Source organism: Mercenaria mercenaria, chromosome 5, assembly GCF_021730395.1.
Source record: "Mercenaria mercenaria strain notata chromosome 5, MADL_Memer_1, whole genome shotgun sequence".
In the NCBI taxonomy this organism is placed as follows: domain Eukaryota; kingdom Metazoa; phylum Mollusca; class Bivalvia; order Venerida; family Veneridae; genus Mercenaria; species Mercenaria mercenaria.
In genome coordinates this window covers 85,628,704-85,645,857 of record NC_069365.1, presented here as the reverse complement: position 1 = coordinate 85,645,857, position 17,154 = coordinate 85,628,704, and the positions used below count along the sequence as shown (strand labels likewise).

The following is a 17,154-nucleotide window of genomic DNA, read 5'->3' as shown; positions in this document are numbered from 1 at the left end:
GATCTTCAATACCTTAATTGTTAATCAATAGACACTGACGACACAATGTACCAGTATGTATTACTAAACGAGAGTCTAAAGAAAAAGTCCACAAAAATGCTGTCAAAACCTTTTATAAAAAGCATGTTACATACTTATCTACCTATCTCTGATATTAAAAAGATAATGCAAAATATCCCTTACAGTTTTTCATCTGTAAAATCAGCTCTACAGGCATCAATGCAAGTTCTTCACTTTAGTGTGCCACAGCACTTGTCAAGATCTTCAAAGCTCTAACTGTTAATTAAGAGGCATTGGGGATGTGATGTCAGTAGATCTTACTAAAGAAAGTCTAAAGAATAAAAAGCTTTTCCCGTAATTTCAAGATAAAAATGTCAACGTTCAACACTTATTATTGCATACAATAAGTATTCATGATATCTAGTTGAAACAATTTTCAATTTACCATTAGGACATGGCGGTCTCTTTTAGCGAAATTTTCACGGTTAAGAACTGGTGACAGTAGATCTTTTGTTACTACTGCGGTATATACAACTTTACTACTGCGGTATATACAACTTTACTACTGCGGTATTATACAATTTAAGTATATTAAGAATCATAATTTGATAGAATACTCTTAAAAGTATTCAGTGCTTAGGTAAATGGCTTTGTTAGGCTTTCTTTTCATGAGCTATTTTGTGGTTTTAGAACTTTAAATATCACTGAATGATGTAGCAACTAACACCGTGTAACATATGAAATATGTCGTTTGCAAGTAATAGGATTCGCCACAGCGTGTTGTCATGCCGAGGACTTCAATGAACATAACAATGTCAAATTAACACATCAACACATTTACCGTTAATATAAGCCATTACGTCTTTCTATTGTAATACTGATCGGTTTTCACGATTAAATAGCAATCGAACAACAAGATATATCACATATCGACTTTGCTCTTCCTTCAGCAAAGTCATATAGTATACACGTGCATGAATATAGTTCATTAGGATACATATACACACTGGTCATAGCTTTATCAGATCAGATGGTTTAAGCGTTTTTTGAGCGGTGCAGTTTACTCATAACAAGTTGACGGAATGACACATTTCCGGTCTTGTAAGTGTGATTATAAGGACTTTCTACCCATTATACACCAAATCAATATCGTCGTTTTCATTTGATTAGTTATTTAACGGGCACATAGTGCCTAAATTCATACTTGAAAGACGAAAACGTGTCAATAAAACTCGTTCTGCGAAATATTTACCACTCTTAACAACGCTGGAACCTCCTGGTCTGATAAATTTGCAAGTGTGATATATACATTGTACATATATGAAATTTTAATGGTATTTTAAAGATTACATAACTCGCCTTTTGTTACATGTATCAAGGATACACTTAGGATACATTTACATTGACATGCATCTCGGAAAATGTTGCATCAGGAGTGAAATTGTATGCTCAGTCAATAACTTCCAAGTTTTTGTCAATGAATGTCCTAAAAACCACCCTGGATCATATCAGTTTAATAAAATATTTCTAACTCAAAACTGAAGAGATAAAGAAAATATATGATTTAGAGAAGATTTTTAACATTGTTAAGATGCAGTTTGTACAAAACGTAAGCACCTAAATACGGAAAAGGCAAAAACACCTAATAATGGAAATAGCAGCTTTTCAGAAGCAGTTGTTGCTATCGCACTACCACAGTAAGATACAATTCACAAATATCCAAGAAGAAGGTCAAAAGTAGGGGATATGGCTCAAAAGTAGGTCATAAAGACAAAAAAAATAATGTACCCGTCGACCAAACAGCGTAAAACTTACTTCTGGTTTGTTTGGATTAGTGTCACCACGACACAAGTTAGGTCATTTGGCGACTTCTTCTCCAGCTTGTGATGCAGGAAGACTTCAGGCGCCCCTCTGTGCATAATTTCCTCACGGGCAGGCACCTGAGTAGAACCACAGACCTTCTGTAAGCCAGCTGGATGGCTTCCTCTCATGAAGAATTCTACCCCCCCCCCCCCCCCCCCCAAGCGAGGTTTCAAACTCATTCGGTTCAAAGGTCATTCGAAGCCAGCGGTCTTAATCACTCGGCCACCACAGAACACCCTTTTCTATTTGGTGTCATTATAACAATAGCTAATGTAGGTATTTTGACAGCATTGCCGACATACGGAAATTTCACAAATTACATACCCAAAGATGTAATCGTAACAATAGCTAATGTAGGTATTTTGACAGCATTGCCGACATACGGAAATTTCACAAATTACATATCACATTATTGCCGCCTGTAGCTATGTAAACAAAAATATACAAATTTACACAACACTTTACAAAGCGTAAACTTTTGACGGAATTTAATTCTACATCTTTCAATGAGAAATGCAGCAGAAAAAAATGACCTAGGGTATAATATAAATTCAAATGTAAACGTTTTTTTGTATAAAACTTTCCTTGTGGTTTCAATGCAGCAAATCCGAGACATTATGCTAAATCATCATTTAATATGTGACACAGTTACATGTGGGGAGATTTATAATTTTCTAATCTTTAAATGAAGTGTTAAAAGGCTTTGGGTTTATCATATGAGTTTTTATACTTATATTTCTATTTCTTCCTTCCGCACGTATGACATATCAATTGACTTTACTATTTTTATGCAAGATTGAAATGACGCATTACACAACACTTTACAAAGCGTAAACTTTTGACGGAATTTAATTCTACATCTTTCAATGAGAAATGCAGCAGAAAAAAATGACCTAGGGTATAATATAAATTCAAATGTAAACGTTTTTTGTATAAAACTTTCCTTGTGGTTTCAATGCAGCAAATCCGAGACATTATGCTAAATCATCATTTAATATGTGACACAGTTACATGTGGGGAGATTTATAATTTTCTAATCTTTAAATGAAGTGTTAAAAGGCTTTGGGTTTATCATATGAGTTTTTATACTTATATTTCTATTTCTTCCTTCCGCACGTATGACATATCAATTGACTTTACTATTTTTATGCAAGATTGAAATGACGCATAAAATGAAATTTATCACACCTTTATGCATTAATGATTTAGGAATTAGAACGTGGGATTAGTATCTTCAAAGTCAATAAAGTTTATCTTTGACACATTTTTTGGTATCTGATTAATGCATAATAGTATACGAAAAGTATGTGTTTCTGTTTTTTTCTATGTCTGTCCTTTATTTTCACTGAATACTTGATTGTACCGTACTGTGTACTGTATACTGAAATGCACCTCATATATTGCGAAGTATGTTGTACTGTCTTTTAAATGAAGTTGCCTTGTGTTCTGTCTAGCTGGTATACCTTTATTTTAGAAAATGTCGGACATGTGTGTTGATGGTATGGGCCCTGTGTTTGCTGCCTTCATTCAGAGGTTCCCAAAATTATTTTTGTTATCTCAATTCTAAGACTTATGAAAATTGACTTTTTACAATGGAAAATGTAGAAGCAAAGATTCTATTTTTCCCTTTCCTAAAAGACGAGGGCATTTTATGTCTATAAAGAAACAAAGAAGAACAAGCTTCCACTCCAACGTGTCATTCTGTTTGATATATATCTTTCAGTCGAGTATTAAACAAGGGTATAAAGACATTCATATTAACTGATTCTGGAAATAACCACATATCTGTAAGCCCTGAGGTTTGCAAACTATTTCGTACCTTTGACGACCAATTTGTAACATTATGGTCGGAAAGTATTTCCGTTCTTTGTTTATCTACAATAGTTTTTATGATACAATTATTTTGTTTGCAACCATATAGTTTCAACCAGTATTTTATAATTCTAGACAGACGATTAACATATAGTGGAGATCTACCTAGTTCAGCATACAAAGACAATGTATTAGTTGTTCTTTTTATATTTAACAGCCATTTGCAAAATTTTCTATTGATGCGTTCTTTGTTATCTGCTTTTAGAAATCCCCATATTTCACAACCATATTTTAACAGACAAAACATATGAATCAAAGAAGTTAAACATTATATTTACAGGTACTCCCATACTTCTAGTAACACTAAATAGGGAATTCATAGCGCGTAGACCTTTTCCGGCTAATGTTCTCGTGGCATGTATAAAAGACCCACCGCTGTATGTTTCGACAGTACCTGTTTAAAGCGAGCTAACGTAATCGGTCTACTTAGATTGATTAATGGGATTTGAATTGCTGCAAATTAAATTAGTCTATAAACCTAAACACGTGTTACTGAATAAAGATGTATTTTTTTTTTAATTTCATACACACTTTCCAGAGACTCTGCAGATGCTATAACAAGACAAAACATACATAATCCCTGAAACAGAGACGTGCATGAGAACAAAAAATAACTTTAAATTCAACAAGAAAATATGAAATGGAACAAAATGCGTTATTGCTCTAAGTGTTAATTCTGTATGAAATGATTGTAATGTTTCAGACCTGGTCATGACCAGTCTAAAAAATAATTTCGTTCTATAAAGACAAGCAATGAAAAAACGAAATTAATGTTGGCTTTACACGTAGTTTCTATGTCAGAACGAAAGAACACTAAAACGTCAAAGACGAAATTACAGCAAATTGAAAAGAAAACTTGTTCTAATTTGACTTTTCCTTAATTAATTGATCAGTATTACTTTTGAAAGTCATATACAAGTCAATAAATCAGTTTGTACAAAATAGCTGTAATTTCTAAATATCTTAATTAATAGCAACATATTAATTCATAATATAATTTCCCCACATTGAAGTTTAATTGGCTTTGTGGTTAACTTTTAGCAATAAGTCGTCGTAATTAATTTGGCAAGTCTTTTCAGACATGTAAACCAATTTCTCAGACCTCCAATGTTTTGTTCCAGGTGTATATCAACACTACACTGCCACAAGAAATGATCTATTTCGCAAAAACTGAAATATGTTTAGAAAGCTGTCATAACAAATCAGTATAGGTTTTGGCAATTTTTATTGTTTGAATTATCTGCCTTTTTCGTGTCAAGATGGCATTTTAGAAGGTGTTATATCTATAGGTAGTCATGAATAAATAGAGGATCTATTTGTCTGTGTCAGTGTAAGAAATAGTTTTCTGCTAGTGAACACCAGATGCAATAGTTTGCGAGTAAAATTAATATGATCTTACATGTAATCAAAAACTTTTTCTTGATATTTTCATATTATTTCAGTTGTTACATCCCAAATTTACTTATAAAACCAGTGCAACGTAATGACGTCATAATGGTAATGACAGAGGCATTAAATGGCACTATGCAATTCATAAGTTTACAATTCTAAAAAAATATGGCAAACAGTTTATAATCTTATAAGAAATTAGACAAATCTTCACTGATATTTACTTTTAACAAATGATAGAAAAAAAAATGAAAAAGACAAAGACAGGAACACCCGCGTTGATAGAATACTACCCAACGCACAAATTAAACAAATAGTTGAAATGCATTATATTATCTCTAATATTTAAAATTCGGTTAAACAACACGTACAGTTTTCAATGATTTTCATATGATAAACATCCCGCACTGTAATTAAGACAATGCATGTTACCATGGTTAGGTTAAGACTGACTTCCTCAATATCAGCTTGAGTACATAACATTCAGTTTTTCACTGATAATATATAAGATAGTATGAAAGTAACGATCATTCAAAAAACGTTGGCTGCAGTTCTTTACTTGTTGAAAAAAGTTCCATTATATACATTCCGTACAAACCAATTCACGTAAAAACTTCTTTCAGACAGAGATGTTCTGTATGACTGTAAGATTTGCTATGTGTGCGTACTACATTTGTCTGCTTCTCAATGGGAAATTGTAGCAGGAAACGTAGAATCGAGCTGCGAGTAATCTAACTTAGAAATGTGATAATTAGATGCTGTAAACAGTCTTGATGCTGTAATCCTTTGGTGTTACGGTAAGAACAGTATTACAAATAATTTGTAATAATCTGCTTGTGGTCGTTATGATGGCGGTAAGCGTTTTAGTGCATGGCCTACTTGCAGAATAAATGAAACAAACTTTACTCTAAAGCGAGATAGACAAAACTTAAACCAAATCGGGTATAAGTAGATGCGATTATATAACAATGTTCAAGCACGGACATTCATAAATGTTCGGTACGAATGTTTTAACGATAGACCTGTTGACGTGTCGTACCGCGAATAAAGAGACCAAACTAAATTAAAAGTTCACTGTTGAAACCTGTACTGTATCAATTTATGTACATATTGTTTTAATATTCAAATCTTTGATGTTTTGAAAGTATAATGTTGAACTAAAGCCCAAAGCTAAACGTAATTTGTCTACTCAGCTTGTTTAATGGATTTTGAATTGTTGCTTTATTTAAAACAACTTATACACACAAATCTCCCACAGAAGACGTCGTGTTTCACTTGACATGTTTCACTGCTAATTTAGCTAGCTTAAACGTACCTATTTCATAAAGCGCGTGTTCCTAAGCGCTTGGCAAATATACATACAAATAGAAAAAAGACTAGATCTCATTGCCGATAAACTGCATATAATGACCAGCGGTGAAATACGTTAAATGTAATTGGTCTATAACTTGTTTAGTGGTGTATAAATTGCTGCTTCGTTTAAAACAACTTATAAACATATGTTTCTCAAAGAAGCTACCTTTAAGTGTTTACTTTACAAGTTTTGATGTAAAACAATTCTGTTGTATATGATGGCTAATGCCTTAATTATTAAATGAAGTTTAATGTTGTTTTGCATGAAAAATGCATCATAAAACATGGACTTGGTCGTTTGTTCATTTCAAACCAAACCGAAAAAGAGGTCATAATCAGTTATAAAATATCTATTTCCACTTTACTGACTTGGAATATTGCTTTGTAAATAAATGTGTAAGTCATGTTCACATGAATGTATACACTGTTTTTGGGTTGCGGTGTCAAAAAGTGTTGTTCATCTAATTGGATTTTAACCTTGCTCCACTATAATTATGTAAGTTCATTGTTCAAGTAGGTCAATCTCCGGTATGATAAAGAGTATCTTTTAAAAAATCGCTGGTTAAAGTTTAAGATAGAATGGAAAACATCATTATTTACAAGACTCATCAGGCAAAAATGTCTGTGACGCACAGGGCATTCATTTTGATACAATCAAAGTATCTGTTATGTGCTCGGGCTAATTTTACTCATGCTTATCAATGCAAAATGATATGCACAATATTTTAGACCTGCGAATAAATTTAACCCGTGGACTCCGAGGTATGAGTCAGGCTCTTAACAAATCCGAAACAAATTTATATTGTTTTCTCGTATAGGACAAGCCCATAATTTGAACTGAAGACCATACGCCGCTTTTCACGGAATTGCATTCTGTGTTTCATTGAAGGTTCCATGTACACCGCCGTATGATTACACCTGTGTAAATGTTGAGTTCTGCTCAACCCGGGGCTAGAAGGCGTGGACGGTAGCTTGCATTTCCACTACTGTCCATGAACAGCCTCAATCAAACCGAGCCTGCAACATTTTCATTTATGTCGTGTTGGGCGACCTGTGGTTTTCCACTTTACCTATTATATTTACAAAACCAAGGTTGATAACGAGCAAACCTACCTGGATATAATCACTGCTTATGAAATAGATCTCATCGTGGATATCTTGTTTAAATAAGATTTTTGTTATTAAAGACGGATTACAATAAGGTGTTTGCTGCCGAGACAGTGTTCGAATTTGGCAAACAGGGCTTAGGTATTTCACTCTGATGCCGGCTGTTGGTTTTGTAAAATTAAACTAATTTCCCTCCTAAGTATTCTCTGGTAATACAAAGCATCGTATTTAAACTTGGTTATTACTAAAATATTAGCATTATCACTGAATATGGAAAAAGGGCATTTGCAATGACATATTAAAATAGCATTATCACTGAATATGGAAAAAGAGCATTTTCAATGACATAGTAAAATAGCATTATCACTGAATATGGAAAAAGGGCATTTGCAATGACATATTAAATTAGCATTAGCATTAAATATGAACAGGCAATTGCACTTTAATATGGAAATACCATTAGCACTGAAATCGCCATTGACAAATGGAAAAAGCATATGTAGTGACATACTGAATAAGCATAAGCGCTGCTATTGAAATGGAATGAGCACTGAAATATGGAAATAATTTGGCATTTTAGAAATTACTCTTGCTGTTGCACTATAAACATAAGAAAAAATGCATAAAGGTAAAATGTGTGTAAGGCGATTATCATTGAAATATAGAAATAGATATACCAAATATCAAAGCACACGAATATGAATGCACACAAATGTTAAGGACAAATGCACACATATACCGAAGAAAAAATGCATAGATACTTTGAAGACAACTGCTAAAATGTATACAGGACAGGTGCACACAGCAAATACATGTACTTCATAAAGGGAACAACTCCTTGGTAGTGCATGATAATGTAAAACATTCCTTGGGATTTTGATACAGGTGTTCATCAAATCCACCTATTCATTCAGCTGTATCAGTATTTTATTAAGAACACTTAAGCTTCCTTCCATTAAAAAATGTCACAGTTACATGCGGAGATACTTAAAATTCTAAAATTGATATTTTTAATCTTTAACTGAATTGTAAAAAGGCTTTGGGTCCATCGAATTAGAGCAATTACTTTTTTCAATATATTTGACATGCCTATTGACTTTATTACTTTTGATGTAATGTTAAAAGGGCGAATATAAAAAATACAGTTAGCACACCTTTACGCACAGATGATTTTTAAATTTGAAAAAATGGGTCAAATGTGTAAAATGTTAATAGAGTTTGGCAATACATAGACGCATATCTGTCCGTAAATCATCATATGCAGAGACGGTATTTGAGAGAGACAGCAGATATGTTGTTTCTTTAACATTTCTTTTTGCACTAAAGGCGGGTTGAAGCCATTGTGGTGCATCTTACGTGGTTTTTATCGACCCATATTTACTTCGAATTGATTTGTATTCAGACAATAACAGTGCATAGTTTAAAACCGTTTTTAATGTCTTACATAAATGCATGTAATTGTTCATAAGCGAAGGAATCGAGGCCTTGCAACCCTGTTATATTACTTATGTTTCGAGAAGATGTACATGTAGAGAGCATTTTGCCTTGTTCAAACGGTTCAATTTAAATACTTGTTCATACCGTTTTATGTAATGATGCATTCTCATTGAATGCACCTTGTGTTCTATGAATGCTATATCTTTCTTAAATCGATAGCACCTGATTGTAGACATTGTGGGTGTATGGGTCGGCAATGTGAAGGTTTGTTTTCGTTCTTTGTTTCACAGAGTTCCTTTTTATATTGTCAATAAATCATTGTGTATATTCTGTCTTGTTGTCGACATTAAATAGTTTTAAAATTAAAAGTTTTATTCTGATATTTTATTGTCAATCCGTCTATTAATTTGTCCGCCTGTCTCTAAAATGATTTAACACGCTTCCATACACACAAATGTATGTAAGGTTTCAATCATTGGAATGTGTAACATTTTTTACCTGATCAATGCTCAAAATGAAATATCACTACCAAACTTCCTTTTCAAACGGTGATGTCCAGGTAATTAGATTATCTGCTGATATTACCAACTAATCTAAAGTTATTTTACATATAATACCCCTATTGTTTTACACTGCATTTGTGTTTGGCAGTAGCTGTACTTACATGCGAAAACTACATTATGAGTTTAGACACCTGTTCTATAGGGCCGATACCTGTGTTCATTGGGTAATAAAACGTTATTTCGGAGAAAAGAGAACATTACGCCCAGCTGATTAGATATTGAATTTTTTCTTCGAACTGAATATGATAAAATCAAATAAATTATATAATATTCGAATTAAGACAACATTAAGAATCCTAATTAAAAGTGTTCGAACTCCACAGGTTAACAACTTATAACTCGACAATCTTAGAGATGAGAGAAAAATTTGAGCCGCGCCATGAGAAAACCAACATAGTGGGTTTGCGACCAGCATGGATCCAGACCAGCCTGCGCATCCGCGCAGTCTGGTCAGGATCCATGCTGTTCGCTTTTAAAGCCTATTAGAATTGGAGAAACTGTTAGCGAACAGCATGGATCCTGACCAGACTGCGCGGATGCGCAGGCTGGTCTGGATCCATGCTGGTCGCAAACCCACTATGTTGGTTTTCCCATGGCACGGCTCATTTAAAATGATAACAGCATTTCAAGATAAACAAAGTGAAAACAAATTTAGTTGGAGCAGAAGTGACTACACAAGGCAATATCTTAAGCAATATCTAAAATTTTACTACATGAGCCGTGCCATGGGAAAACCAACATAGTGGGTGTGCGACCAGCATGGATCCAGACCAGCCTGCGCATCCGCGCAGTCTGGTCAGGATCCATGCTGTTCGCTAACAGTTTCTCCAATTCCAATAGGCTTTAAAAGCGAACAGCATGGAGCCTGACCAGACTGCGCGGATGCGCAGGTTGGTCTGGATCCATGCTGGTCGCACACCCACTATGTTGGTTTTCCCATGGCACGGCTCACATGTTGGAAACGTATGTCCCAGCTATAACTATTTTGACATAGATTTCTTACCGCCAACAAAGATAATGATGAAGAATTTATTTCTCTTTTGAACACAACACCGTATCAACCTGTGAACATCGTATCTTAGTTTTTAAATCTTTGATGTTTTCAAAGTATCTGTTGAAAGCCAATTAAAATTCTAACTAAACGTAATTGCCCTGCTTAGTTTGATTTATGTATTTTCAATTACAACAGATTGTATTATTCGCTACATTTAAATTTACTTACAAACACGTGTTTCTCAAAGAAGCTACTGTACTTCTTTCACTTGTAGAAATTTATCTGCTCATTTCAGTAATTACATCCTGCTGTAAAATCGTTACTGGTGTTTTATGAAGTAGGAAAGTATTACTAAGTCGTTTTCTTCCTAAAAAAGGGGGTGGGGAACCAGCATTGTTGCAGGACTGCAGAAATGTTGAATGCTCTAGAGCCAGTATTGCAATAACGATTTTGTAATACAATTAATCAAATAGGATTTATTCCTTAACAAGGCTGGTCATTTATTAAAAAAACATTTAGTACAAAATGTTCAAATATCCAAATACCGTAATTAAATGCTACTTATTAATCTTATTTGTATAGGTAATGGATCATCTATCGACTGTCAAGTGAAATTAAGTTTTACGCTAACGGAGTAAAACAGCGACATGAACGCAATGCCTTAATCCATATGAATGTCAGTAAACGATCTATAACCTATGCATAGTTTATCATGTAAAATTGCATGTAGCCATAACAACCCATATACAGATATTTGAATTATAATGCTGAAAATTCCTGGCTACTAGTTGGATACTTATGCTAAATGTAATTTTCTCACATTTGTGTTCTTTTCTAGTTTTGACACACTATATTAAACTTGGCACCTTTTCACGGACCACGATAATTCTTCAGACACAAGAAGTATTACAATACCTCTCTGACATCAGAAATGATCTATTTCACAAAACCTATTATACTTCTTATGAAATATGTTTAGCAGACAGTCATAACAATCTTGCCTATTTTCTGGTAATTTACATTGTTTGAATTAGCTGCGGTTTTCGTTTATAAAACTGACTTTCTAGATTGATGACTTTTCGTAACGTGATGCGTCGTAGGATTGGGGATATTTCTACCCTAAAAGGTCCAAGTTTATACCAGTTGCAATATTTGAAATGTACAATCTATTGTTCATAGCGGAAAATATTTCTGTTCATGTCATGCCTTTTCTATAGTTTTGAACACAGTTTACAAGCTATACCCCTTGACGTCATGTATTCAGAATAGAAAAACTTAATGCAACTTGTAGATTCTGTTTTTATCTTTATATCTTTATATATATATATATGTATATGTATATGTGTATGCACTTACAAATACAAATCTCATGACAGAAAATGTAAACTTAATGAAAATCTCTGTGTATATTATTCTCCTTAATTCAAATTGTGTGCCACTTTTCTTTTATTTCAATTTATTGATCACTAAGTTGTATTTAGGAAGAATCAAAAGTGTGAATCTTTACAAACTTGTCAACATTTACCACTGGAAATTGTTGTTGAAATATAAACGAAAACAGTTCATCAGGATATAAGTAATAACGACTGCAGTGTGCTATCTTAATTATTAAGTGAGTTAATGCTGTGTTGTTTTTTTTAATTAATTTTCTGTATAAAATTATATTGGTTGCATATTCTTGCGGGGTGGGGGACAGCGGGTAAGTTAATATATGTGAAGTATTTCAAAGACAGTTTTATGCTTAAGATAAAAGTTATTCTCTGGACAAAATCGGACTGACGAACTAACGCACATACTGACTACCGCAACCTGGGTCGACAAAAACTTTTCGACATTTGCATTCTTCCGTGTAAAAAACTTCAAATAAAAACGTCTGTTAGACTGAGCGTTTGTGTGGGATACTATCAAAATACCTTTAATTTCAGGCTTAATTTATGTCTGCTTCTCAATGGCAAAAGGTAGGCAGGAAACGTAAAATCGACCTACAAGTAATTTAATTTTGAAGCGTGACAATCAAATACGTGTAAACAATTTAGATTTTTGCTGTGCATTTCTTTGATGTTTCTACAAGCACTGTGTGCTGCAAATGTTATGTTATTTTCTGTGGGAAAACAATTAGTCGACGATAAAACCTTGATAATGAATGATACGTAACATATGCGTAACATATGCGCACTTAAATATATAGTATAGTGGCAGCATGAAAAAATCCTAAGATTTTAACAATTTCGAAAACAGAATTGTTATTCAAATCGTTTAATGTTGCCATCTATTGCCTACTATGATCAGATGATAATCTAATTATTGAATGTTTTCTTGTATAAACGTAAATTACTATGTCATAAGTTACAATTTTATTCATCGACAATTGAATATTTCTTATCATGTATCACTCTAGATTTGTGCTTTTTTGTAACAGAGTGCTTACTTTTATGTTTTAAAGTCCCATAACACTTTTACATATATAACAGAGCACAACACGAGAACATTAGAATGCTGCAGTTCAGTTTGATTTATGATTTAGCCTGGTCATGGACGGTAGTGGAAATCAGGCTACCGTCCACGCCCACTAGCGCCGGGTTGAACAGAACTCAACATATACACAATTTACAAGTACAAAACAATTAAGAGACATACAGAAGGTTAGAAAAGCACTACATCGACTAGTGCAGAACACCCGTTGGTTCGCCCCCCCCCCCCCCCCCCCGCCGCCACATACCAAAGACTTAAATATGGTACTTTAGAGTCTTCTCGCGTTTGCGCTTTGCATTGCGAGGACAGTTCTGTGACTGATTGGTACGGTACTGGGTCGGGTATCATGCCACCTGTCAAGGGGACTATTCCAATGAGGCAGTACTATAAAGTCGGGCATTTTGCTCATTGCTACAAGTAAATACCGTCGTTTATTTGACTGCAAATTTGTTGCAAAAGACGCCAAACCCTAACACAAACACACTAGAAAATCTATTGAAAGCAATAAGGGGAGGTAATAAAATCTCAACAATTCAACAAAATACTCATACACACGTCAGATAACACTTACCAAAAATAGGAAATAACAATATATTCATACATTATATATCTATGACAAAACATGTATTACATATATACATAATTACGTACTTCTGTTTTTTTTTTAGCCAGTGATTATTTCATAAATTTTGCTATTTTTAACCCATTGTTTTAACTTCAGTGCAATCACAACAATCAAAACAAGATAACCTTTATCCTATACTTTACGTGTTACCTGTATGGATATTTATTTGTGTGAGAATTAATTAGCACGGTTGTATTAACATGAGTAAAGGCGGATCTCTAATCTTAACAATAAGCCAGTTAAGCAGTTAATAGTGCGATCATGATTGTATCTTAAACGACATATTCTTTTGATTTATTTTCCACAAACTTGGATACAAATAATAACAAGGTTGTGTGTTAGTTTACATCTGAGCAATATTTTTTGTAAAATCCTTTGAAAAAATCAATCCTTTTGTACGTAAATATTTAACCACCTTGAAAATGAAGTATGAATTTCATAGCGTTATTTTACTGTAATATCGTACTTTGTAAGCAGTAAAAGTAACAATGTATGAATGAGTTATAAAGAAAATGACTTGAGATGAAAGTAACATTTGAGCTGAATTAATGCATTATTTGAGAACATATCATTAAAATCATTCAATAAACCACAATCAGAAGTAGATCATCTTCAGCTTCAAATTGAAATTAGATTTTAAGTGATAATACATGAACGTGTATATATAAGCTGAATAAATTAGCCTATATAGTGTAAAACATCTTACGATTATTGTGAGAACACGTTTTATCACAGTTCAGAACACATAACAGGCAAAATACTAGTATTTGAGAGTTGATATTCTTGTGTGTTTAACATGTAAGTGTGTACACAATATGTAACAGAGACGAAACAAAATAAATACATTGTAGGTCAATTAAACAGTCAGGAAGGCAGTACATCTTCTGTGTAACAAGTAATGGACCAAATGAATAATTGTTTTCAAAGAAATTACTGAGGGAAATAAAGAACAAACTAAATACAAGTTATTATTTTCACTAGATGAAATTGTTTTCGCAGTTCGACTAGAGAAACGATTTACGTTGCAATAGTTAGTACAAAAAATTGACCTAAGGTATGGTTATGACCACTTCACAAACGTAAAAACTAACAACGAAACCTTGATATTATGTTATACATCATAAATGTTTTCTGTAAATGCATACGTTAGCATTTGCAACAACAATAAATAATGTAAGAAAACACAGGTTTGCTTGCTTTACATTACAATGACCCTTTCGGAAATCCATTTATTACGACTTCTTCGTAGGTCTTATTAAAACTGCATTATGGGATATCTGATATCAAAGTATTCAACAGGATATGTCAGTTAGTATTTAACTTCCCCGAAGATGTTGTTACATATTTTACTTTCCGCCTATTAGTAAGATAAACAAGGAGAACAACACGATGTGTGAGGGCAAAGGAGAACTGATTTTAGAGAAGGTTAATATAAACAATTTTGAAAATTATAATTACCAAAACAGAAATGTTGGTTGACAAACATAGTACGTAGCAATGACGAGAGAGTATAACTTTATCATGCTGTAGTAAAAATGCCAGACAAACAATATGGTACATCAGAAAGATCTTTCGAAGATCTTCCAATAGAAAAATGTACCAAATGTATCATGTAATCAAATAATCTTGTATGATTATTATGTAAAAGAGCATGGAAAATATCGAAAAGCACATCTAAAAGAAGAAAATAGGAATTTCACTTCAAACTCTCTTTTTTGAGAATAAAATCTGTAAAAACATCCTTTGGAAGCACAGGATGCAACCAAGCAAAATAATAGCAGGCTCGGTTTGATTGAGTCTGTTCATGAGAGGTAATGGAAATTGCAACACCACTCACACCCCCTAGCACCGGCTTAGGCGGATTTCTATTATAATGATATTGAATGGACTCCATGGTCCCAGAAAGGACCAGAAAATATAACATACGGGGAGAAGTAATGGTACTTCTTTTTCAGGCAAGTAGTAAAGGATCTCTGATATCCTTAGGACGACCAGCACATATTCATGCAACCTCGCCAGGTATATGTATGTTTTTGACAACACAGAAAATGACGTCACTCGACCTTCAGCTATTTCCGGAAATAAATAAAATGAAAGTAGAAATGCTAAACTTGAAAACGACAGCCGCATTTTGATTCGTAGATAGTCAGGGGTCACGCGCAGGGGTCACCCCGTCTAAATGTATGCGCGTGGACTTTTTTTTTCTTTTCTTTTCGGTTTTTTTTTTTTTTTTTTTTTTTTTTTTTGCTATTAGGGAGCCAATTTTCAGCACTTTATTACGAATTAAAATTACCTGGGCTTTAGTACAGCATGTCAGCTTTTAATCTATGAAAAAGTATTTGAGCTCTGGATAAACACAAATCCCACAGGGGTCCGTAACGGACCAAGGGTACATTGATAATTTTGGAACTTCATCAAATCGCTCAAAATGTCATTTTTGATGTTGTCAGAGAGTGTCAGTATATGCCTCAGATGTAAGATATAACCGTATTTGAGAGCTGCTGACCTAGACATTTCAGAAATATTTTCAAAATAAGTTTCGTGTAATAAATGTTGTTTCTACGGAAGCGTGAAAGGGCCATCAGACGCTAATACGTTTTAGTACGTTAAGGCTGCGGAAAGGATATAAAACAGCCATTAAGTGACAATAAAAAAATTAAATGGAGGACATTGTGTAAAATTATGAATATAACGTAATGGCAAATTAACTTACCCATAGCTGGCCGCATCGTTTTGGAATTTAACATTTGATTTGCGAGACTTCTTTGAATATTTCCATGCAGCTCGGACGTCACTATGTACCGCCAAACATACCAGAAACAACGTTAAACACCAGCGATGCATAATTCTGAAAACATTATAAAAATATGATACGATAACAAAAGAAATAACAGTTTAACCTCTGGAAAAAACTGATTGTGTGCGCGTGCGTTTGTGTGTGCATATGTGTAGGTACGTGCGTTTGTCTCTTTAAAAACGTTTTTGATCGAATACAAAGCAAAGGACCAAGATCCAGTTAAAAACTCATTTCCCAACAGAACCCGAATTTAAAAAACCTACAACATGTATAGATATATTTATGATAGACATGTACATAAAAACACACAGACAACGTGAAGCAAATGGAAAACGTAAAGGAAACAAACATACGTATTGTGACACTGTCTTGGAGCGCTTAATGGCAAAACACCAATGAAGAGTTTAAACAGCTTAATGGTACACCAAACCTCACTCTTTGTTCCCATCATGTTCCAAAAATACAGGACTATGTAAATAAAGCATTTTCACACGTAATGGTTCCAAAAAGCACGATAATGTAAACCACAGAAATGCTCCAGTAAAACTATATAATAAGCAAATATAATGAACCATTCACATAAATACCAATAAGTGCCAAGCATTATGAGAAACGCCTTAAACAGCCGGACGGACCTAGGGGACAGAAGACAAACACCGAAGCAGCTTACTCTCATTGGGCT

At 33.8% G+C, this 17,154-nt stretch overlaps 1 protein-coding gene across 3 annotated transcripts in view; it reads right to left on the bottom strand.

Annotated features, from left to right (window-relative positions):
* The window catches only part of LOC123557826 (periostin-like), a 52,171-nt gene that overhangs the window by 17,906 nt on the left and 17,111 nt on the right, over positions 1–17,154 (bottom strand). For all 3 annotated transcript variants that reach the window (XM_045349536.2, XM_045349537.2, XM_045349535.2), the window contains exon 2: positions 16,389–16,523. In XM_045349536.2, coding sequence (XP_045205471.2) covers positions 16,389–16,519 — 131 coding nt within the window. In that variant the 5' untranslated portion in view covers positions 16,520–16,523. The remainder of the gene's footprint in view (positions 1–16,388; positions 16,524–17,154) is intronic.